Source organism: Cynocephalus volans, chromosome 16, assembly GCF_027409185.1.
Source record: "Cynocephalus volans isolate mCynVol1 chromosome 16, mCynVol1.pri, whole genome shotgun sequence".
Taxonomy (NCBI): Eukaryota; Metazoa; Chordata; class Mammalia; order Dermoptera; family Cynocephalidae; genus Cynocephalus; species Cynocephalus volans.
In genome coordinates this window covers 2,793,395-2,817,065 of record NC_084475.1, presented here as the reverse complement: position 1 = coordinate 2,817,065, position 23,671 = coordinate 2,793,395, and the positions used below count along the sequence as shown (strand labels likewise).

At 44.1% G+C, this 23,671-nt stretch overlaps 1 protein-coding gene across 1 annotated transcript in view; it reads left to right on the top strand.

Annotated features, from left to right (window-relative positions):
* The first annotated feature begins 6,194 nt into the window (after window positions 1-6,194).
* ERN1 (endoplasmic reticulum to nucleus signaling 1) overlaps window positions 6,195-23,671 on the top strand; it is a 72,643-nt gene continuing 55,166 nt past the window's right edge. The window contains exon 1 of the mRNA XM_063080841.1: window positions 6,195-6,380. Coding sequence (XP_062936911.1) covers window positions 6,318-6,380 — 63 coding nt within the window. The 5' untranslated portion in view covers window positions 6,195-6,317. The remainder of the gene's footprint in view (window positions 6,381-23,671) is intronic.

The window sequence follows — 23,671 nt, the reverse complement described above, 5'->3', positions numbered from 1 at the left end:
CGAGCATTTGATGTAAATAGGCACGTGCGCCCAGGTGCTCCTTGGTTATTGTCTAATATAATTGCGCAGGTGCACCCAGGTGTCCGGGGTTATGACTTAAGTATAAAGGACGAGTGGCTCTGCTCCCTGGTGCCCCCCCACCCCAGGATGCCCCCAGTGGGGGTGCCACAGGGAGGCCGCTATTGCTGCTGGAGGCTGTTGCTGTCAGGGCCCCTGGTACCCTTCAGGAGGCCACCGCTGCTGCTGCTGCTGGAGGCTGCTGTAAGCTGCTGCTACTGCTGCTGCTGCTGCTGCTGCTGCTGAGGACTGAGCTCGTGTTGTCTGCCAACGGCTCCCAGGATCTTTCCCAATTCCCTAGGGTGGACCTGCATGTGAGGGGTCTGGTGACCCAGCCTGGCATTAGAGGGGTCTGATGACTCAGTCTGTACAATGGGTTTGAAGGGTCTGAGCCCTAGCCCTGACAATACAAGTGGAAACTTAGTATAACTAAAATAACGAAATGTTTTGGCTTTAGTTATGAAATGCCTAGCCATATAATTAGCGTAGCTATGGCCTTAACCAGACAAATCGTGTAGCTTTACACATGCATTTCGTATCTCTCTTTTAACCCCCACTTCAACCACAGAGACTTCTGCAGGTATGAGTGTGGGTAGGCAAGAGAAGAGGAAAAAGAAAACTATCCTTTATTGAAGTTTGGGCATGAGCCAGGTGTAGTCATACATATTGTCGACTTAGTCTTCTTAGAAATCCTGAGCCAGCATTTTAACCATTCCTTTTGGTTGTTAAGTGATGGAAACACAACTCAAGCTAGCTGGGGTAAAACGGGGAAAGGTTTAGTTGACTAGGGAAGGAGAGCTGGGCAGGTTGTTCTCAGTCCACCCAGAACTCAAACTTGTCCAGTTTCTCTGCACTGGTGTTTCTCTCTCCTTATCAACTTCTTTCTTTTGAATTGGCTTTCTTTACAAGATAGAGGTAGGTCCTGGGCCTCACACCTCCTGGCTTTGCCACCGGAAAGAAAATAAGTCCCTTTTCATGGCTCTAGTTGGAGTCAGATTGGGAACAAGCCTACCCATGGGTCAAATAAAGGTGGCCCCATGGGGAGTTGTTTTGGTTATCTGTTACTGTATAACAAACAACCCTATAACTCAGTGGTTTAAAAACAACAGCCATTTTATTATCTCTCACAATTCGGTGAGTTAGCTGGGCTCAGCAGGGAGGTTCTTTTGCTCTCTGTGGTGTGAGCTCAGGTCATCTGAGGGCTCAATTGGGCTGGAGTATCCAAGATGGCTCACCCAGATGGCTGGTGGCTGGTGCTGGCGGGCAGGTGGGAGTTCAGCAGGAGCTGTTAATTAGAGCAACTCCATTCTCCTCCATGCAGTTTGTGTGTGGCTTGGGCTTCTGTCATCACAGTGGCTATGTTCCAAGAGGGAGTGTCTCAAGAGTGGATTGAAAAAGTTGTCAGTATCAAAATGGAGTCACTTATGTCAGACTCTGACAAATGGAGCCAGAGAAAGTCATGAAGGGAGGGTTCTCACACACACAAGCCTGACAACAAGAACTATCACAAATACCACTGCAACCTTACACAAAAAATGCTTTTGCAAGGACATCTGCCCAGTGACTTTTGCAAAGCCATCCTGCCTGCCTTCCCAGCTTCGTCTTCCACCACGTCTCTGTAGAGAAGCCAAGCCTGAGATCACTGATGAGTCTCTTTGGGTTTCCATGAAGTTCTTTCCTTTCCCCAGGCCTTTGTTCAGGTCCTCTTTGTCCCCCTAGAATGTCCTTTCCCCTGTCTAACCTGACAAAAGGTGTGGCCCAGATGCCATTTCTTCCATGAAGCCCTCCCTGTTCTATCTGTCCTGCCTCCTTCCTCCCACCAGACCAGTCTGTTTCTTGACCACCATAGTTCTGTTTCTCTGAGTTTATTCCCACCTTCTCGCACTTTTCACAGCCTGCCTTGTACCTTAGTTATTTCTGTGCACGTCCTATCACCTTTACCGACCTGCAGACTCTTTGATATTCCCTTATGGCACCAATCCTTTGTACTTAGAAGCCCTCAATATTCGTTGAAAGAATGAATGCTTAAGTGAATTCATGAGTGGTAACCATCCACGCAGAGGTCAAAGATGAAATCGTTTGCAAAATGAAACTGACTAAATTATGGCTAAAGTCCCTTTCTGCTTTAAAATTTGGTATACAAACTATGGTGACTGAGTTCTTCTAGGCAGAAAAGAGAGAATAGTTAAGGTCTACATATTAAGCTTTGAGAGACACTCTGTCAGGAAGGAGGAAAAAGAGAGAGAGAGGAGGAAAGGCAGAAGATGGTAATATCCAAGGAGGAAAATTTTACGAAGAAAGAACTGTTAACATACCTGAATTGAAGGGAGGCCCAGGAAAAAAAAGATGAAGCACGGTTGCTGGGATTTCACAAGAGGAAGAATGTTTATGAGCTGCTTGAGAGAAGTTTCCAGAGTTCGGTGGAAATAAGCTAGGCCCCTGGGGTTTAGGAGGGACTGGCCAGTGAGGAAGTGGAGACAATATGAGAGCATGGTAATTTCTATATTGGCTCTACGTTGGCCCTTTGGGAATATAAACTGGTGACACTTTGCCATGATGGTATACAGACTTGGCACATGTGGGTGTGAAATACGACAGCTCAGAGGCAAGTGAACAAATAACCAGACAGGATTAGCCTGAGCTACCCTGCAGGGGAGAACCCAGGGGAAAACTCTCACTTCTCAGCCGGACGGCTGCTGTATTCCTTACGTTCTTTTGTACAGTTCCAATCAGGGGACTTCCCTGGATGTTTCAGGCAATGCCCCTTATCATTACATGTTTGTACAGACTTCTCGTTGTGATTAGTATTCTGGGGAAATGCCAGTCTGGGCTTCTGTCTTAACTACCAGGTCACATGACAGTACCTTGTCCTACTGCTGTGGGCAGGAGCAAGACCAATAACTAGTTAATGGTGGAACATGTTGCAGGGCCTGGGGTTAACTACATAAGCTCTGAAGTTAAGTAGGTTCCAAGCCAGGTTGTGCCTCTGACTAGCTGTACCAGGCTATTAACCTTTCTAAATTTTAGTGTGACTTCTGTAAAATGGGGCTAATAACACCTACCTCATAGAACTGTTGTGCAGGTAACACAAGGATCCTCTAAAGCATGTCTTTGCACATTTCCAAACAATGGCAAACAGCCAATAAATACTAACCTCAATACTAAGAAATATCACTTTCGCAATATAAGAAAGTGTGTACTGGATGGGATTCTGTGGTAAAGAGAAGTTATTAGTATGAGTGTCACAATCTTTTCAAATCCAGTCATCCCACAACAGGAAGAGCCAAAGTTCTATTTACCTAAAAAATCAAACTTCTCATGGTGATGGCAGCTATTTAAATTTCCCTTAAACATTAAGACAAAAAGGAGATAAAAATTTAGCTTGCTACCAGAGACTCTTGATTCACCACCTTATCTCACCCATAACTACCCCACACATGCTATGAGCTCAAGACTATTTGGAAGCAGCACTAGCAGGGAGATCACTAAAAAAAACCAACAAACTGACACTCTGATACAAAGACACCGTTCCTTTGAGACGTTACTGGAGTTTCAGCTTTTTTTTTCAAGTCTCCTTTTTCAGAGGTAGCTACTCTCACTAAATAGCTGTCAGCAAAATCAACCTCACAATCATTTTAAAATGAAATTTTGAGGGGTTTTAAACAGAGGCACAAACTTCTTTAAAGTCTGGGTCATAATTTCTTCCACTAGAGGGCGACATCTGCTAAAATAAATAAAAGGGATTAATGGCCAAAGGGATTAACACCGGCCGTCCTGAGTGAGTTGAGGCCCTGGATCTTGGCTGCTCTCAGTTACCTGCGGAAACTGTAAAACACACAGGTCTCTGGGCTCTAGCCCTGGATGTTCTGAATCAGTAGGGGGAGAGGGCACGAAAGGATGTTGGAAATCTGTTTTTTTAAAAGCTTTCCAAGTTTGGGAACGACTGGTTTAAAGAGAAATGAAAATAAGATTTTAACTCTCATCCTCCCACCTCTGCAGACATATTTGGGTCCTGCTGCAGTCTTTGTTGAATCTTATGTATATGCATATTTTTACCTTGGTGGAGTAGAGGTCCTACCTTTACACTAAGACCATGACTTTCATCTTGTTTAGTGGATGTTATTTAATGCGACTTCCAGAAAGGTCATTTACTGCCCATTTTCAGGTCTTTTATAAGGACATTTCCACTTCGAAGTCACCTTACAAAATATTTTCAATTCTGTTTGTATGTATTAGTGATGCCAGCTTTTGCTTTATCATAAGCAAAATGCTGTCTAAAGCAGCACTTAACTGTGAAGCAAGATGATGGGCAACGCCACCATAAATAAAACCAGTGCTTATCAGTCTGAGTTGCCAATAAGTGGAGAAGTGCATGAAGCATGGGGACTGGGTAAGCCTAAGAACAACCTAACTGGTGTATAAGAAATTCTGAGAACATGTAGCAGTGCAATTAATGTCTGGGGATTTGGTCCAACTGAGTATAAGATAAATGTCCCCACCTGGCCCAGGCTCCTTGGACTGGACTTTTTTTCTTTCTGGGATCATTAAAACTGATCTGTGAGTCAGATGGAGGTCAGCATTCTCCTTTGTGTTTAATTCACTGCACCTACAGGGTCACAGTGACATTTTGAGTTGTGAAAGAGCTGCCAGAGTTCCAGCAGAGCAAGTTCCCCTCCTAGACTTACTGTTTGAGAAAAAGTGCTGGAGAAAGCATGTGACAGAGGCATTCAGTCAAGCTTCTCTTATAACTGAAGTATGTGATCTTACAGACTTTGTTGTCAGCTGGCAAGGTGGACAGGTAACCATTAAAGACTCCTCCCTGGACACCTGTCCACACTGCTCAGCAGTGCTGGGGCCTCTGTTTTGGCACATCTCTCTGCCAATCCCAAACCTCTCTGCATTTAGACATGCAGGTAACACTTTTCAAAATGTATCCACTGCTTTCACAGTTGCCAAGATTTGTCCCACTCTTAAACTGGTGTGTTGGATTCTCCAGCATGAGTAGAGATTAGTCCCTTAACTGCAATCCAGGCATATGGGGTTGGGAATGGGGAACTCTATTAATAGGATTTGTGCTTACTATGATAGGATTGATCCATGGTGCACACAGACTGGACATCTGGTCAGTCCCCTACTTCTTCTTTGCTGTTTTCTCTAGCATTGCTTAGTATTTCCCCCAAATCCTGAAAAATCTTAGGCTGTCATATGAGCAAGTCAGGAAAAATTAGAGAAGTTGGTATCTCCTTTTTCTTTTTCCTCCTAGGATACGTAAGATACCTTTTCTTGTGCACTGAATCTTACTCTCTTGTTGCAAACAACATGTCCTGCCTCTCTGCTTCCGTCTCAGTGGAGGGCAGCTTGGGACCCCGTGAGCAAACAGCTGCAAGCTCTTTAATTCCAATTAATAACCCATAATCCTCACATCAACCTTGTGCAGTCCTCAACCCATCCATTCCCTCAATGAGTTGTGACACATGCCATCTCAAGCTTCACGAAGTCACATCTACCAATGTCACACAAACACACGACACAAGTAGCTGAAATGGTTTTCCATCATACAATTTTTGGTGAATGACTTGGCAGTGGTTTATTCCAAAGGGAACTGATGGCTGCTGGACGTGATTTGAGGGGAATTCCTGAGGGCAGAGAAACGTTAGAAAGGGGCCTTCGGGCTAGATGAGGCACAGCTGGGGGTGTGAACTCTGCGACTGCCCTGCTCAGGGCAGAGACTCCGTGTCTGCTGGAATCCCCTGCCAGCTGCTGAAACCATCGCGCCAAAGGGCGTCTCAGTCAACCTCGCCCATGATTGCACCACGGCGGGAAGACGAAAAAGGGGTTTCTGGGCACCCGGGACCGCCCGTATCCCGGGTCCCTCGCCTGGGGCGTACGGGTTGTCAGTCTTGCCCAGCCTCGGACGAGCTTCTTACCTAGACCCTTCTGCGCTCCTGGACGCCGGACGCCGAGGCCTAGTCCTGCTCCTCAGCCGCCGCGTCCGCAGGACCCGAGCCAGCCAGAGGCCCCGCCCCGGCCCCGCCCCGCCAGCGGAAGCCCCGCCCACTCCCGCCCTCGAGCCCGGCCCCGGCCCCGCCCCGACCGGAAGAAGCGGCGGACCCGGCGCTTATAGGGCTGGGAATGGGGGTGCCGCCGCCGCTTAGTCAGCTGTACGTCTGCTGAGGCTCGGCCGCCGCCGCGCTGTCGTCGCGACGCCCCCTTCCCCGGAGCCGGCGGGCCAGGCCGGGAGCCAGGGCCGAGTCTCCGCCATGCCGGCCCGGCGGCGGCGGCTGCTGCTGCTGCTGCTCGCGCTGCTGCTGCCCGGCCCCGCGGTGAGTGACCGGAGAGCGTGGGCCGGGGGACAGCTGGCGGCGAGCCGGGGCGGGGTCGGGGCCCGGGGAGGGTCGCGCCGGCCGCTGGCCTGGAGTCCGAGCCGGGAGCGTGGCGGCGAGGCTGTGCGCCCCCGAGGAGCTCCGGCCGGGCGTAGGAGGCGGCGCCGGGCCGGGAGCGCCTCCCCGGCCGGAGTCGCGGCCGCGGCCGGCCACGCCGAGGCAGAGGCGTCCGCCGCCCCAGTGGCCTCCCGGGCCAGCGCGGCTGTCACGGGCTCGGGCGCAACTTTGTGGCCCTGGGCGGCACCTCAGTGTCTCCAGAAGGCCCGGGCCTTCGGGAGGCCGCCCACCTGCCGGACCCTCCCCGCAGGTGAGCTGCGGCTCTGCCTGGCGGTGGCCGCAGAAGGACGGAGAGAGCCCTGTAATCCAGGGGAAGGGCATGTCTTGCGTGTCGAATCCTTGTTTGAACTTTTACTAATGTGAGAACTTGGGGAAGCAAACGCGACGGGGAGCGGGCGAGCATTGTTACCCAGGGGAAGGTGCTCTTGCCTGCCCTGCAGGCTCCTCGGTGTGCACTTGCCGGCGGGAGTTACCAGGACCTCCGTAAGCAGGTGAAGCTGTGGGAACTGGACTGTTTTCTCAGACCCCATATGGGCCGGAGGTGAAGTCGCTTCAAAACTTCAAATGAAAGACTCTCCTCACCCGAGAGTACTGTGGGGCCTTGAGAAAAGCCTTTTCATCTTTTTCTGGAGGAGAATGAGTAGGACCTAGTTTACATTTATTTAACTGTTTATGACCTTGACTCAGGCTGTGGATTTGGGCACCGTGGCCGAGGAGCACATTTTGTAGACAGACGACGTTTTTTCCTTCTGGTTGGAAGAATCTAAATTAGTGCTTTAAAAAAAAAAACGTATTGTCCAGTATGTGGTACGGCACATCTGTGCTGGTTCTGTTTAATGACCTCTTGAAAGGTACTGTGTACTCTTTAATAGGGTAGATCATGTACCAGGTGTCCAGGTGGAAAATTGACATTTGTGGACCTGCGTGCCAACCACAGCCTGAACTCTTTGGAGGTTATGCATTTTAGGGAAATAATTATCTGTGCTCTTGGGGTAACAGGAATTTGGAAACAGCCAAAGTAATAAGTAAGGTCACCTTTTCCAAGTTCGGTGTTGTTTTAAGGGAAATTTTGTACATACTTTCTTCATGACAGAACTTGTGTAAGTTACATTTTTCTTCTAAGAAAGAAAAAAATTCACTTTCACAAGTAGGATCATGTTTTGAACTTGGACCCTTCACTTTGGATTGGTTAACTGCTGCCGTTCACAAATAAGAGTATAAACAGAATGACAAAACGTCTGGTGTGGCAATCGATCATTCATATGATTAGGGCCTGGGTGCATATGATTCCCTTTGCCCCATCTATCCATAAGCTATTCTTTTACTGGATTCTAGTGTTTAGTTATTAAACAAGTTAGGCTAAAGAGCCAATAACTATTTAGCTTTAGTGGGGACAATAGTTTCAGTTCATGTAAATATTTTCAGATTGTATTCAGAAATCCAAATTTCTCAGGGTTCATGGTAAAATGTTCCAGACCCTTATCAAAAGGTTATGTTTTAGGGTAACTGCTTTTTAGGTGAAAGGTCAGAATTTCACTCCCAGAATTTTCTCCCAGTAAAAGTTTTTACCCCCATAGTAAGAATTATTTAAAATTTTTAAATGAGGCTCATAGCAAAGTTTGTAGTTACACTAGGCAGCAGTGATGTCATGCAGAATGCAGTGGCTGTAAAATCAGACAAACCTGAGTTTTACTCGTCACTTGCTAACTGTTCCCTCAGGCATATTATTTTACTTCTTTTGAGACTTGGTTTCCTGATACATGAAATGTGGACAGCTAACACGCATGAAGGGAAGTGCCTTGCACATAATACACAATAAACGTAAATTCTGTTTATCTCCCAAAAGTGCTTTTTACTCTGTCATCATTTTTTGAATGTTATGCTGTGGGTCTACAAGGAATATTTTTTGATACTTCTTTTTGATTGATGGAGTAAATAGCACATTGGAGGCAATACTGTGATTTTTCTTTCAGTGTGTGATTGAGCCAGACATTGACTCATTGTGGGTGAGAATCTAGGCTACCAGATCCCAAATACAATAATATTGTTATTATTAAACACTTGAGGCTGTCTTTTGTTAATCCAGAATGGGTTTATTTAGTCAGTGAGTTTCTCCTTTGTTCCTAGGCCCGTATCTTGTACCTAGCATTGGCTCGTGTTGCATCAGCACTGTCCCTAGTCCTCATTTCATGGTGTTTAGATGCCACTTCTCTCAGTTATCAATGAAATTGGTAGCATGTGAGGCAAAATACTTTTTTAAAGCTATAGTATGTCATAATTCTTTTATTTAGCCAATATTTTGGTTTTAGAGGCAGTGTGTGTGTGAAAAAAGTCACTGAGAACTGGGGACCATGTATGTACAGAAACACACTGAACATCTGAGAGAAATGTCCTTGCTTATCACCTTTATTCTGATACTTACCACCTGCATGAGTTATCCTAATAGGTAATATCAAGCTATTTATACCAAGGCCATGAGTAGAATGTTTCATTAAGTTAATGTTATCAGGGCTGCTGATCATGGAATTAAACTGTAGCCGTGCTCATGTGTATTGTTTCATTAACTCACCTGCCCACTCGGCTTTTCGCAGTATAGCTTCTGCGGATGAGGCAGAAAATGTGTAACGTGTATAGATAATGTTTTTTCTGTGCACATTTATAGATAGATAATGTTTTTCTTCCCCAAACTGAAACATATAGATCTGTATCAATAATTTTAATTCTGCAACATTATTCTTACTGGCTGCACAGTATTTCTCTAAATGGATATGCCATAATTTGACCAAACACTTAGTTATTGAGACTGTTTTTGATTTTCATTTCTGTAAACAATGTGATGAACCTTCTTATTGCTAAACTCTTGATTGTATCTTAACTGATTATTTCCTTGGGATAAATTCCTGGAACTGAAATTTGCTGATTGTATGTTCTCTTTAACAGCCCCCTGACAGCTCCCAAGCAACATTGGATATTTTAAAAAGCACCAAACTAACCTTAAATTGGTTTTGTGATAGTCATTTTAAAATAAGGTGTTTTCTTTTGGCAGTGTGGATTTTTAGTTGGGTGGAAATGGATTGTTATAGAGTTCGTTTATAGTTTGAAGATGTAAATAATCATAGCAGTCTCTCAATGACGCCTTATATGCCTAAAAGTTATTGAGAAAATGTTTTATCTGATTTGTTAAATAACTTGTTCACATTTGTTAAATAACTTATTCATCTGGAAGAGTGTCACTTTCAAAATAATCTCTTCAGGGTCAATTTACATGTTGTACAAATCAGTCTTTTTTTTTTTTAACTTTTCAGTAACCTCATTTAGTATTTATATAATTATTTAATATTTTAAAACAAAAAGGAACCTTTTAAAAAAGTGAATATTTATTCTTTACCCACTTATCCTTAAAACATTTTCCAATTTCTTCCAATCTTTGCTTAATACTCGTATAACTTTTACATGACTCACACTGCAGTTTTGGACTGTTAGATAGGATCTTGGCCTTCTAGTTCCCACCCAGGCACACGTCGGGAACATGACGCACGTCCCCCAGTAACGGTGGGAGCGCGTTAGAACCTTGGAGGCTGCTGTTTGGGGCATTTCTCACCCTTTCACAGGCATTATCCTCTCCTCCCAAAGTTGAAAAAAATTACTGCCCTGTTCTGTCCTCCCGAGAAGACGTATGAGGAAGCTGAGGCCAGAGACGGCTGGTGACCTGTCCAAGGGCATGTGTGAGAGGCAGAACCGAGCCTGGAACCTAATCTTCCTGCTTCCCTTTGAAGAGCAGTGCCTGCAATGCCTACCTTCTGGTGCATTTGTTAGAACAAATAGTCCAGCTATCTGGGTCACACTCTGAGGAGCTGCCAAGCCGTGTTGCCATGAGGGATGGGATCTAGGAAGGGAGCGGCCAGGGGGCTTTCTTGTAAGCTCCGTGAGAAGGCTCAGATGGCGCTCTTACTCCTCCCGTGGAGTCCTGGCCTCTGACCTTTGTGGCAGTAGTGTACAGATGCAGCCTTGAGAAAGAGACGCTGCCTTCACCTGAGAATCTCCATCAGGCAGATTGACTGTTTTCAGCTCTGGAGCCAAATCCAGCCATCACTGAGAGAAGAGGAATTAAGAGGCCACTAAATCTAACTCACAGTTTAAGCTCATTTCTTTACTAGAGGTCTAATAATATCCAAGCAGGTGCATGTTTTTCAATAACATCTCACCCAGTAATATGTCTGAAATAGCAAAACTGAAAGTTCACGTCTTAGGAGCCTTTAACCAAAGTTGCTCTTCCCTAGTGCAGTCACAGCCTTCATCAAAAAGTCCTGAAAAGATGGGACTAATTATCAGGCCGGCTCTGGGTGTTGCCTTTGCAGAGGCCCCCACCTCCTAAGTAGTTCTGGCACCAGGGAAAGGGTCTGTGATGGCAGGAGGGGGAGACAGTGGCCATGGACCTTGTACCACAATGGAGGGACTCAAGTTTGCACAGATAGATCTCAGGAGAGAGTAATGAGGCAGGGAGGAGGGGAGCAGTAGAGTACCTTGTGGGAGTGTGTCTTACTTCCCTTGCTGGTCTGTCCTAGGGGTGGGGACCCTGCCTTGCTTATCTTTGCATCCTCTGTGGCACTTAGCACGGTGTGTTGGCCATACTGTCGTGGGCACTCAGCAACTACTGATTGAATTCCTCTTTGAGGCTCTTTAAGGCTGGCCGGTTAGTTCACTTGGTTAGAAAAGTGATGCTGGGGGCCGGCCCGTGGCTCACTCGGGAGAGTGCGGTGCTGAGAACACCAAGGCCACGGGTTCGGATCCCATATAGGGATGGCCGGTTAGCTCATTGGGTGAGCGTGGTGCTGACAACACCAAATCAAGGGTTAAGATCCCCTTACCGGTCATCTTTTTAAAAAAATAAAAAATAAAGAAACGTGATGCTGGTAACACCAAGGTCAAGGGTTTGGATCCCTGGACCTGCCAGCCACCAAAAAAAAAAAAAGACCAGGGTGCTGTTTTTGTCTTCAGGCAAGCTGGTTGTGGATTTTGGGGCGTTCAGCTGTGTTCTGTACTCTTTAATGGGATCTCACCAGTAGTGTTTCTTTCTATAGAATTAGAGTGGCTTCCAGGATACTTACTTGGGTGGACGTGACCCATAATTTATGGTGTCCTCTTGATGGGCTCCTCGTATCAGTAATGAGATTAATTTTTCTATTGCCAAACCCCATGAGATAAGTGGTTTCTGGTTATTCTACATCAGTTTCATTTTTCACTCAGCATGATGTTTCACTATTAAAAAAATGAACCTTGACCCAGAGTTGTCCTCTTGTGTATGAAACATGATTTCTGTAGTCAGTAGACTAATTTATAATTATCATTCAAAACCATCCCATTCTCCAGCAGATTATTTTCCTCCATTTCAGATGAGGGAATAATTGTTTGTCTGGGCTGCAGGAACATTTGTCATGGAAACCACATTTTCCCCTACATTTTCTGAACAAGCAGTGCTGTCAAATCCCTAGAGCCTGACCTTGTCATTGGTCTCCAGTTGAGTCAGAGGAGTTGTTTGACCAAGGTAAATCAGACCCCTGTCCTCTTAAAGCAAATGGGCCATGACTCCTGAGGGGCCTCTAGGAGTGAGAGAAACACCTGTACAGAAGCGCAGCGAGGATGTGTTACCTGAGGCAGTGCTTCCCAGCCCTGACTTGAATTAGTCACGTGGAGTGCTTTTTAAAAACCTCATGCCCAGGCCCCACCCGAGGTGAATGAGATCAGAGTCACTGGGAGTGGAGGCCAGCATCCTTTCTTAAAAAGTTTTAGGGCGGAGCCCGTGGCGCACTTGGTAGAGTGCGGCACTGGGAGCGCGGTGACGATGCTCCCGCCGGGTTCGGATCCTATATAGGACTGACCGGTGCACTCACTGGCTGAGTGCCGGTCACAAAAAAACGACAAAAAAAAAAAAAAAAAGTTTTAAGGGGCCAGCCGTGTGGCTCACTCGGGAGAGTGTGGCGCTGGGAGCGCCCCGCACCGCACCACAGGTTGCAATCCCCTTACCGGTCAAAAAAAAAGTTTAAGCCCCAGGTGGCTCTAATGTGTAGCCCGGTTGAGACTTTCAGGTAATTCCTGCATCTTAATCCTGGACAGAACAAGTGCACCTATGTGCCCAGTAATGTCACAGACCACTGGACTAGACCAGAGACAGCTTTTGGCCTGTTTTACAGAGAGGTTAGGATTGATAGATTCTGCAAGTTAGTGGCAGAACTAGAAACGGAGAACTTAGTATGGCGTTTTTTCTACTATGCTGCTCAACTTTTAAAGAGAAGGAATTCAAGACCGGTGGATATTTTTTCTTTGAGTACCAACTGTCGAAATTGCTTTTATCAGCTTTAACTGACAACTGGCCTTATATTCAAATATACCTTATAAGATGCTTACATGTTTATTTAAACTTACCCAACACTTGTGCTTATTTGTTATTTTTGCCTTCTCCGTGTATTAAGGAGCCTAAGAAATCAAAACAATACTGTTTTCCAGGTTCCTTCACAGTTCCCTGATGGGTAAAATCATCCTCGTGGTTTTGAAAGAGACTTCTACTGCAAGAGTGAAGTAGCTAAGGGGGTGGGTAGGAGGAATTTGTGGAAGGAGTAAATTAGACAGTGAAAGCACAAGAATGAAGTGTGTCAACAACAAGGAACTTTCCTATGAGGGTGGGAATGTGTGTGTTGGAAGCAAATGATACAGTTTGTGACACTCCCTTCCCCCTTTCATGTGAGAGCTGGATATTTATCAGCCTCATAGCCCAGGTCGGGCAGCCGGGTTTCTGCAGCAGGTGCAGAGTTGAAAGGCCTGACTATATAGAATGTGGGAGATGGCCAGTCACTTGTCTCAGTGACTGCAGTAATCAGCTAAGAGGACTAAAGAATCCTATTAGCTGGTTTAGACACAAGAGGAAACCGACTTCTAAGTATCACACTGACTGGGCTGGTTCAAATATAAAGCTCTGCTGGAACCAGGTTGACACTGTTGGTAGATTTGGAAAGTCGCTCTCTGAGGACAGCCTCGGAACGGGGCTCGGCATCTGACTTAAGAGAGCTGTGTAGACTCCAGCACCAGGGCTGTTTCCCAATTGAATTCAATGCTGAAAGGAGATCCCAAGTGGCGGCTCCAGTCCTGCACTCCTTGAGTAGATAGATAGGCATGGTTTATCATTTTAGCTGTTTTAAAATGTAATTGATAAGCACAGTCTCTTGTTTCCATACATGTCTTGACTCACATGATGGAAATGTATTTCAGCCAGTGGGGTTTGGGAGATGGGGGTTCTGTACTGTTTCGCTGTGAGATTTGGGCAAATGAGTCTCCCCCGCCCCCCTTCTGTTTCTTTAATTGTAAAACAAGGGAATAGAACTAGAAAAATCTCTTTGGGCCTATTTCTAAATGTCTTCCAAAGTTAGGAACACTATTTAGGTTAAAGTAACTAGTCCCACAGCCACCTCCTTTTCCAATACAGCCTCACAATCTCACCTGGGGAGGTTGAAGATGGGACGACTGCTTTGCTTTGAGCCTCTCAGCTCTCCTAGTGAATTCCATCTCTTCAGTCCATCTCTTCATCCATTCATTCATTCACCAGTTTTTTTCAAGTACAAATTATATGCCAAGCACTATTTGAGGTGCTTGGGACACATAATGAACAAAACAAAGACCCTTGCCATCATGGAACTTACATTTACTTGGTGGAGTAAGATAAGAAACAATAGCATGATGCATATATAAATTATATAGAATGTGAGAAGGTGATAAAATTCTGTAGTGAAAAAAGAAAACAGAGCAGAGCACGGGAGATAGGCCCTGGTAAGTTGCCACAACGATGGGTGTAGTTTCATCAGGTATTGCTCACCTGTCCTGAGGGTCCAGCTGAAGTAAGGGGCCTCCCCTGACACGGCCCTCTCCTAGACTGGAGCCTTCCTGCACTCCGAGTGGCATCGCATCACTTAGCGTTGGGATTAATATATAGGTTTGTACTCCAGCTTGTCATCTGATCTACTGGAGAACCAGTATTGGCAGCTCCCGTGTATGTCTGAAAATCCTGAACAAATATGAGACATTGAGCGTGACCACTGTTGATTTCTAATGATGACATGACAAGAGAAAGTTTAAAATTCTGTCAGGGAACCCTCAGAAACCCCCATGACTCAGGGAACACAGCCAGAAATTTGTGATGGCTCTGTTCCCAAATACACATGTGGGTGTGTATTTTTTACATGAAATGAAATTAAATTGTCTTTCCATTGTAGAAGTATTTGTAGCATCTCTAGATAAACTCAAATACTGTAAGAAAGTTGTAAAACCAGATTTGGGGAATCTCTGACCTCAAAGGCGCTACCTTCTTCTGAACAATCCAGTGATCTTGTCCCATAGTTCTGTTAGGGTCCGTTTTCCCCTTGCTGTGATCTGGTTTTGCAAAGAGGAAAAAGGTTTCCCTTACACAAAGAGATTAAGAGCAAGTTTATCTGTAGTTTTGGTACTCAACTGACTGACAACCAGGCTGCAGTTGCTTCTAAAACCAACCCTAAATCATCTTGATCTGATTATTCAGTACTTAGAAATCTCTGGGGCTTTCAGTGCCTGGTAAAGTTCAATCACTTATCTGATCTGTGGTTTGGAGAGTAATAAAGATCTCCCTTTCAGTTGAAGAGATGGTCGGTTTTAGAGTCTATAGTATGTGTGTACACCCAGGTGTCAGTTACCTGGTCCCACATAACATTAGTTGATTTCTGTGGTATTTCCTTTCCCTACCCTGAACCTTAAAGTGAACAAGATTATTACTAATTTACAATGTTGCAGTATTCTGAGATAAGTGGAGATACTGGGATGTTGCAAGACCAGGATTGGGAATGACTATGTTCAAAGGCATCAAGACTGCTAAACTCTGTCAAATTCTTTGTGGGTTTTAGGCATGTTTTGATTGGTTGGGGCTAGAAGAATCTACATTAAAGCCTGGAGAGAGATGAGGGCCTGGGAAGTCACGGATCTTCGTGCTTCAGAGGTAAAAGGCGTCATCCAACCTAGTCTTCTTACTTTATAGATTTGGAAACTGATGCCAGGAGAAATTTAATGACTCACCCAGAACCCAAACCAGACATCTGTGTGCCCGCCTCATCTTTCAGCTTCATTCACCCAAAGAACATCTGTTAAGCACGTTCCAGGCTCGTGAGGATGTGCGAGGAACTTTGGATTTGGTTTTGTATTGTTTTTAATTTGAAGTTTCGAGAGGATAATTAACAGGCTTTGGAGTTATATGGATGTGGGCTAGGCCAACAAGTGAGAAGATAGCCTGAGCAGGGTGGTGTGGGCTCAGAATCTTAGGGAATTGCTCTGGGCAGGGCCTGGGGATGGTGCCAAGCCATCTTTCAGGGGGCACGGAATTTGCCGTCTTTTCCTGTATTACACTCTTCCTCTGCTAGATGGTAAATTCCTTGAAGGCGGGAGTTTTTATAGGCCTTGGGGCTCCAGTGTCTTATATGTGACAGGATCCTTCTTTCCGTAAATGTGTAGGATAAAAGAGAGAGAGTCCAGCCTGGCGGTGGGGTTGAAATAAGTGAACTGGCAAGTAGGAATTGGGAATAGAAGAGTCAGCCAACAGGAAGAAGCGTGAAGCAGGGAGTGCCTGGAAGAGATGGATACATCCTTCAAGTCCTTGCCAGCCTACCTCGGTAATGTAAGACCATGACTCAGTGACTTACCTTGTCATACAAGGGTAGGACTCCCAAGGTTACTGCCTACTGTAGTGAAAATAGCCTTGGAACTGACCTCAAGTACTGCGGAGATGGAGCACCTGGGAGATTTAGAGAGGAGAGGACCTTCAGAGGGAGATTTTGTGATCCCATGTGTGATGAGTGGCTAGAGAAGGCCCGAGAATGAGGGGTCTTAGAGAGCAAGAGACCCTGCATCTGGGTTTGTTGTAAAAGTCATGTTTCATGACACAAACAGTCTTATTTATTAAACTTTCCCATGGAGTTTTGGTGTGTTATGCTCATATTCAGCTGTAAACCAGCTAGGCAACATTAGTCTAATGTTAGCATAAATTAAAACACTGGAGGAGAGTCACCTAGGCTGTGAACACAGATGGTCTGGAGTTGGAAAATCAAATGCTTCACTTAGGGGAGTGGTTTTTTCCCCTCCCAGATTTGCTTCACAGTGGTACAAACAGCACACCTTCCTACTCTTTCCATAGGCTGCGTAGTAACAAATGAGCCACATAAAAAGGATTCTGATTTTTGTGGCCCACTCTGTTTGAGTGCATGCTTGCTTCTGCCTGCTTCCCCAGCCCTGCCTTGAACCATTCCCCCCTCTTCCTTCTGTCTCCAGCTACATTGATCCACTAGGTCCTCCAATACAGTAAATTATCTTCAGTCTCGGGGCCTTTGAACAGGCTGTTCCCTCTGCCCAAGAAGGTCTTCTTTTCCTTCCCTCCTTCCTATAGATCTTAACTCAAATGTCACTCTTTCAGGAAAATCTTCTTTGACACTGTGAATCCACTCACCTCCCTGCACCCCAGCCCCAGACCATCCTCTGCTGTGCTCTCATGGTTCCCTGTATGTCTCTTTTTTTTTTTTTTTTTTTTTTTTTCGTGAGTGCACCGGTCATTCCTATATAGGATCCGAACCCGGGGCGGGAGCGTTGCCGCGCTCCCAGCGCAGCACTCTACCGAGTGCGCCACGGGCTCGGCCCCTGTATGTCTCTTTTAAAGCACCTATCACCGTTCGTTGTTCTGTTTGTGTGATTATTTGACTGCTGTGGTCCCCTGTTAGACTATAAGCTCCATGAGGGCAGCGATCAGATCTCTTCTGTCGTGATTAGATCTTAGTGTCTCACACAGTTCTTGATTAATAACAGTAACAACTGACACATATAGGTGCTCACTGTATATTAGGCACTTTTCTAAGTGCTTTATGTATATTAACTCATTTAACTCTCCCAACAACCCTTTTAAGTAGCCATTATTTTTATCCCCATTTTACAGGTGAAAAAACCAAGGCACAGAGAGGTAAGTGACTGCCCCAGGCAGTCTGGCTTCAGAATCTATTGAGTCACTCTGCCGAATTTAACGAATATTTGTTGAATTGTTCAGCATCATCAGAAAATGAAATGTACTACCTAAGTGAGTTTACAGATGATTGAAATACAATCCCAGGACTTAAAATGTAGTCACTTTTGGCGAAATCTTTTCAGCAGTTATATTTTTCTTTCTTTTTAAACACCACAAGCCAAACATATTTTAACCTTTTCTTAATTATTCCAGATTGTCTCTTTCAGCACCAACTGTTATATTATTACTGTCTACCCAGGACGGTAAGAGATGGGGAGTTATTGAGGTTTGAGACAGAGTGGATAATCAGGTTTTTGAGTTTTGTTTTCTTTCTGATGATATCTTTGGCTACCAGCAATTTCTTTTATTAAGTGTTCTGCCTTAATATTTATATAACTCTTGTTTTTTAAATTCTTGATAATTGTTTTTGCTTTCTTAGCATTTAGAAAGATGTTGCTGTTCCTCAGTTTTCAAAAGAAAAAAACAAATTTGGAAGCTTAGCAAGTTTCAAGCATACAATACATCATTATTAACTATAGTTACCGTGTTGTACAATAGAGCTGAACAGCCACGTTCTAGTGGTTTTAAAAAATGCTTTCTGATGAAGGTGATGATGATGAGGTAGCCGCTGACGATTTCTTAGCCACCTTGCCCCATAATCCACATGTCCAAGTAGTCCACTTTTCAGACCCAAAGAAGTTGGCAGGAAGATTGGATAGCCTCCAGATTAGACAGAAGACTGATCAGGTTGGTGACTTTAGGAAGAGAGATTCCTGCAAAAATGGAGCCCGTTGACAACAGAGTATGTCCTGTAAAAAGTATGTCCCCTCTCGCATCCCTGCCCTGGAGAGCCATTTTTCCTTATTCAGGAGGAAGTTCTAGAAAGGCCTCTTCTTTAAACCCAAAGTTTGATAGCTCCTCGTTTGTAATCCTTCCTGCCTCTGTTTCCTGCCGAGCACTCGATACACTGGAGAAAGCCGTGTCATTTGATCTTGGCCAGTTCCTTTTGCTTTGCTCCTGTTTCTCGAGTCCTCAGTTTTTGAGCCACAATTCTGTAGATTTGGTTGTGCCAACACAGTCTTCTAAGCAGTTGCTCATGCTTTCCTATCTCTGTCCAAATGTGTGAGAATTGCACAGAGATTGTCTCTCAGATGAGCCTGGGAAATAGAAACCTGTGCTGAAATTATGGGAATCAGATGGCATAAGATTTGTTTCATATGAAAAAGTCATTATCTGAATAGCCTTCCCTTTTTGTGAGCATCTTAGTCCTACTAAGTGAAGCAGTCGTGGCTTTCTGTGTGAGGCTCATCAGTTTATGCTTGGTCATTAAAATGGTCCTTGCTGTTCAAAGGAGTTGTCCTGTGCTAATCAGTAATGTGCGTTTCCTCGGCACTGACCTTAAAAGAATGACTGGCATCAGCAAAGGAATCGGCAGAGATTACCTCATCATCATCATCATCATCATCATCTTCATCTTCATCTTCTTTAAAGAGCATTTTTTTAAACCACTAGAACTGGGCTGTTCAGGAGATCTATTGTATGACATGGTGACTATAGTTAATAACAATGTATTGTATACTTGAAAATTGCCAAGAGTAGATTTTAAATGTTCTCACAATGAAAAAATAAGTATGTGAGATAATGGCTATGTTAGTTTGATTTAGCCACTCCACGATGTATACATACATCAAAACATCGAATTGTACACCGTAAGTATATACAATTTATATGTCAATTAAAATAATAAAATGAAAATTTTAAAAATTTTTGGAAAACTAGGCAGGATGAATGTGTACTATAGGAATTTTTTTTTTATGGTGGTTGAAGCTGTGACTCTTAACTTTTTGTGGTATTATTCCTACCCACTTGTATCTGCAGTAGGATCGCAGGAATTTTCATGCAGAACATTTTTTAAAGACCCCACCCTGTATAATTTGCAGTGCTGTTTGGCATACTGGATATCCACAGAGAATTTACAAATTACATTTTGTAAGATCAAACCCTCATATTAGAGCAGAGCGCTGATCTTCATCTACCCTAGCTGGATTCAGAGGGGAGCTCCAGGCCTGAAGTAATTTAACCTTATGGCTCTCAGAGAACCGTGCTTTAAAGGGGTGAAATTATAGTGTGGTATAGTGGGCAAAGGACCAGACGGGAAGGCTGAGACCTTGGTTCCAGTCCTGTGTCTAAGGTTAACTGTCTGTGGTGCCGTGGGCAAGTCACTTCTCACTGGGCCTTGATTTTCTCTCCTATGAAATCAGAGGGTTGGGTGAGGTGATCTCTTTGGTCCTTTTCATCTCAGATTACATATCCCACAAGAAGAAACCGTCCCTACTGTTTGATCTGTGTTGTGTGGAGCGACATGGACTTAGATAACTATCCAGCTAATTGGAGAGAGGAAGGTGGTGTGGTAGACTGGGCAGGTAGGGAGTGGGTAGTCCTCAAACATACTCTAATAATGGGGGTCCTGGCTGAGGGAAGTCAGTCTGGCCAGGTCGCTCAACTAGAGCAGTATTTCATCGTGTTCGACTTTTATCCTAACTTTTACTTGGCAACATTTGGCAAGTGTAGGTGACAGTTATGTCAAATACAGTTGTTTGTAGGTAATTTTTCTTTAACTAGAGCATTTATCCATTTCTACTTTGCTCCTTCCCTTTCCATTCCTGCGCCCTGCCCCCCCAAGAAATCTCTAACCAAGTGTGAAGAGCAACGTAACAGTTTCAGATCAGTTACTATTATCAGGACTGAAAAACTTGGTATCTAATTGAGTCTTTTTTTCCCTTGGAGTTTCCACATGAAGACTTCTTGATGATAGGTTTAACTACACATGAATATACATATTCAAATGGATAAAATTTGGCTTTTTGTAAGGCTGGTGGTACCCGTGTGAATTTATAATCCAACTCGGACCTTTATTAGTTTAGTTTGTTAGGACGCTTCTCCAGTAAGTAAGTGAGCCTGACAGGTTTCCAGTTGCTGCTAGATCTAAATTGCTACGCTTTCCCTTTAGAGAAGAGAGGAAAATATAGTGGTGATACTTGCATTCGAAAGCTCAACCACTAAATGATTGTGTAACCTTGGGTTTTAGTTTTCATATCTTTAAAATGTGGGATTTGGCCTAGCTCCCCAAGGATTCTCAGGGACCTTAGGGATTTGACAGCAACCTAAGAAGAAGGGCTTGTTTTCTTGGCCATGGCATGGTAAAGGGTTTCATGCAGCACCTTTCATGCCCAGATGTATTTCTTCCTCCTGCGGTGGCAACGTAATTTGATGGCAGAAGGACAATGAAGACAAACAGAACTGCACCTGGTTGAATTTAGACACTTAGCCTGGGGCCCCAGAACCAGTTTGGAGGGTAATATATTCACCTGTTGTGACACTGAGATACTTTTGCACTCAGGAATAAATTGGATTTATGAGATATCTTTTGTCAGATCTGTTAAAGAAGAGGAGTATTCTAAACCGAAGAATTGTAACTGTCTTGGGTGGTGGTTAATTACGCCACACACCAGAATTGCCACAAATACTAGTTTAACTCTCAGCCGCTTTGTTTGGAAACCACACAGTGCCCTTCAGTTAGGCCTTGCCCTTTGCTGCATCCCGACTAGACACTTGACTCCCATCCAAAGCAAATGTCATGGTTACCTTTATTGACTTAATATCGGGAAACATAGCCGATGGACTGGTTAGAAGGAACTGTATGGCTCATGGATTACTGCTGACCTACATGCAGGTAGACAAAGTATAACAGAATTTGTGGTGATTTAGAAGTAGACTGAAATCCTTAAAGCATAGACACAGTTAAACAAGAAAAGTCTTTTACTATTGCCAAAGTTTTAATTTTGTCTTTGATCTTTCTTCCACTGAAACGGACAGGAGACTAAAAACAGTGAGATTTCTACGTCAGTGTGTACAGATGGCTATATAGAAGTTTTCATATTTGTAGATAAGTTTGCTGTTTCAGCAAGTACCTTGCTGTTGGATGTATAAATGAGATGGGGGTTGGGGAACAGGGTTTGATTAGAATAAAAATCTTTTTGTGTCTGTCTAATCATACCTTTACTTAAGATACCTTGAAAAGTAGTCCTTTGGGGAGCTGAGAGGTTAGCACACTCTCTTGATCAGTGTGAGGCTTTTACTCATGTGGGAGAGCTTTAATGGGTCTTTGTACCTACTGGATACTGATTTCAGTCTTATGCTTCTTTGGTGAATTTTTACTGTTTTTTGGCGATGATGGGCACAGTCTAATGGCACTAGGATAACAATACTGTGCTGGGTACTTTTGTAAAACAACCAGAATTGCAAATAGCTAGGCTTTGTTTGAATTTATAGTCTGAAGTAGATAATATTGCTGCAGATAGAAGAATTGTAGACGCAGATGTCCTTTTTCTGAATACCATTTAGTGCTTGCCAACAGTCTGTGTTACAGAATACTATTTCGATGTACTTCTTCCTGCTGGATTGACATTACTGCATAGGTTGATCTTGTGTGTGTGTGTTTGTGAGAAGCCATGTAGGACTGGTATCATGTTATGGCACGCCAGACAGTGTCTTACTAATATCTCTTAAAATCAGCTGATCCATCCTGTGGCTTTCAGCCAGTTATAGCCAGCAGAATAATCTAGTGTATTTGCCAGTACTCATCACTAACCTCTCCTTATCCATCAGACACCACTCCCCTCATTTGCACACACAGTCTTATCTCACCTCCCCTTTTAGGTCCTTTGACACAGGCACATCCCCCTGCAGATAATGCCCTTCCCACCTCCAAGCATTATTGCTAAGGGTAATAATTATAAGCTCTGATTCCTTAGTACATTTGAAACCACTTGAAATCTGTTATTCTGCATTTGGCAACATGCAGCTTTAATTGTTTTCAAGATTTCATGTGTCCTACCTGGGTAGTAAAACAAAATACCTTGGAAATCTTTCTTATATAACCCTTCCCTCATTTGCACACTTGTTTCAGGTCTTACCTGTAATACTACAATGTGTATTCATTAACCAACCAAAACGAATCCTTAAGTTAGTTTACCTTAACTTTACCTCTGCGGCCAGCCATCCATGGGTTTGAGCCCTAGCAAGGAGCCCCTGCACTGCAAAGGGACAACCTGGTTGTTGATGGCAGGTTGTAGGTTTCAGGAATCTAGGTATACAATATTGTGTAATGATATTCTATTGGAAACACATGCCAGTACCCTTGCTAGCATTGTACAAGTATTGTATTTTTAGTCTGGAGGAATGGTTTTCTTAACCTTAAATAAATAAAACTAAATTTAGGATTATGTAATATACCACTAATCCAATGAACATAGAGGACTATTAGTAAAATAAAACAAACACACACACACGCAAACCAGCCTCTGAACAGATCCTAGAAATCAGTGTGATTTCTACAAGAAAAACATTTTGTTATTAGCCAGATTACTGTATTTTAGTATTATTATAAGTACTATGGTCTGTTGGGGTGGAGATGGGAACAGGAGAAGATTCATAGAAAAATTTGTATTTGAACTCTTTTTATTGTTTTTTTTTTTTTTTTAAAGATGACCAGTAAGGGGATCTTAATCCTTGGCTTGGTGTTGTCAGCACCACACTCTCCCAAGTGAGCCATGGGCCAGACCTTCTTTTTACTGTTTTTATTTACCTTACTAAAATAGCACTACAGTGTTGCCATATGAATTTAACTTTTAGAGATGCACAGTTGTGTTGGACTTGACCGATTTACGTGCCACCTGAGAAGTGTGTGGCTCTCTTGTTCACAGTGGTGGGTCTTCTGTGTGTGTGTGTGTGTGTGTGTGTGTGTGCGCGCGTGTGTGCACGTGTGTGCGCGCGCGCATGTGTGTGCCTTTTGTGGGGGTAAGATGCTCCAGTTTTGTAAATGGGACAGAGATTATAATCTTCATCCGGTACAGATAACTCTGGAAAACTTGGGCATGAGACGTGTGTGCAGGGTACTGCTTCTTTCCACCAACTTAGAAATGACAGGTCTACACTATTTTATTAATCTTATTTCTGCACCTGCTTAGTAGGTAGCCACTTAACCTGGGAACCAGTTCTTGAAATGTATGTCTGAAATTTACGAATTTCATTTCTTTGGAAAATGCAGCATTTCTGA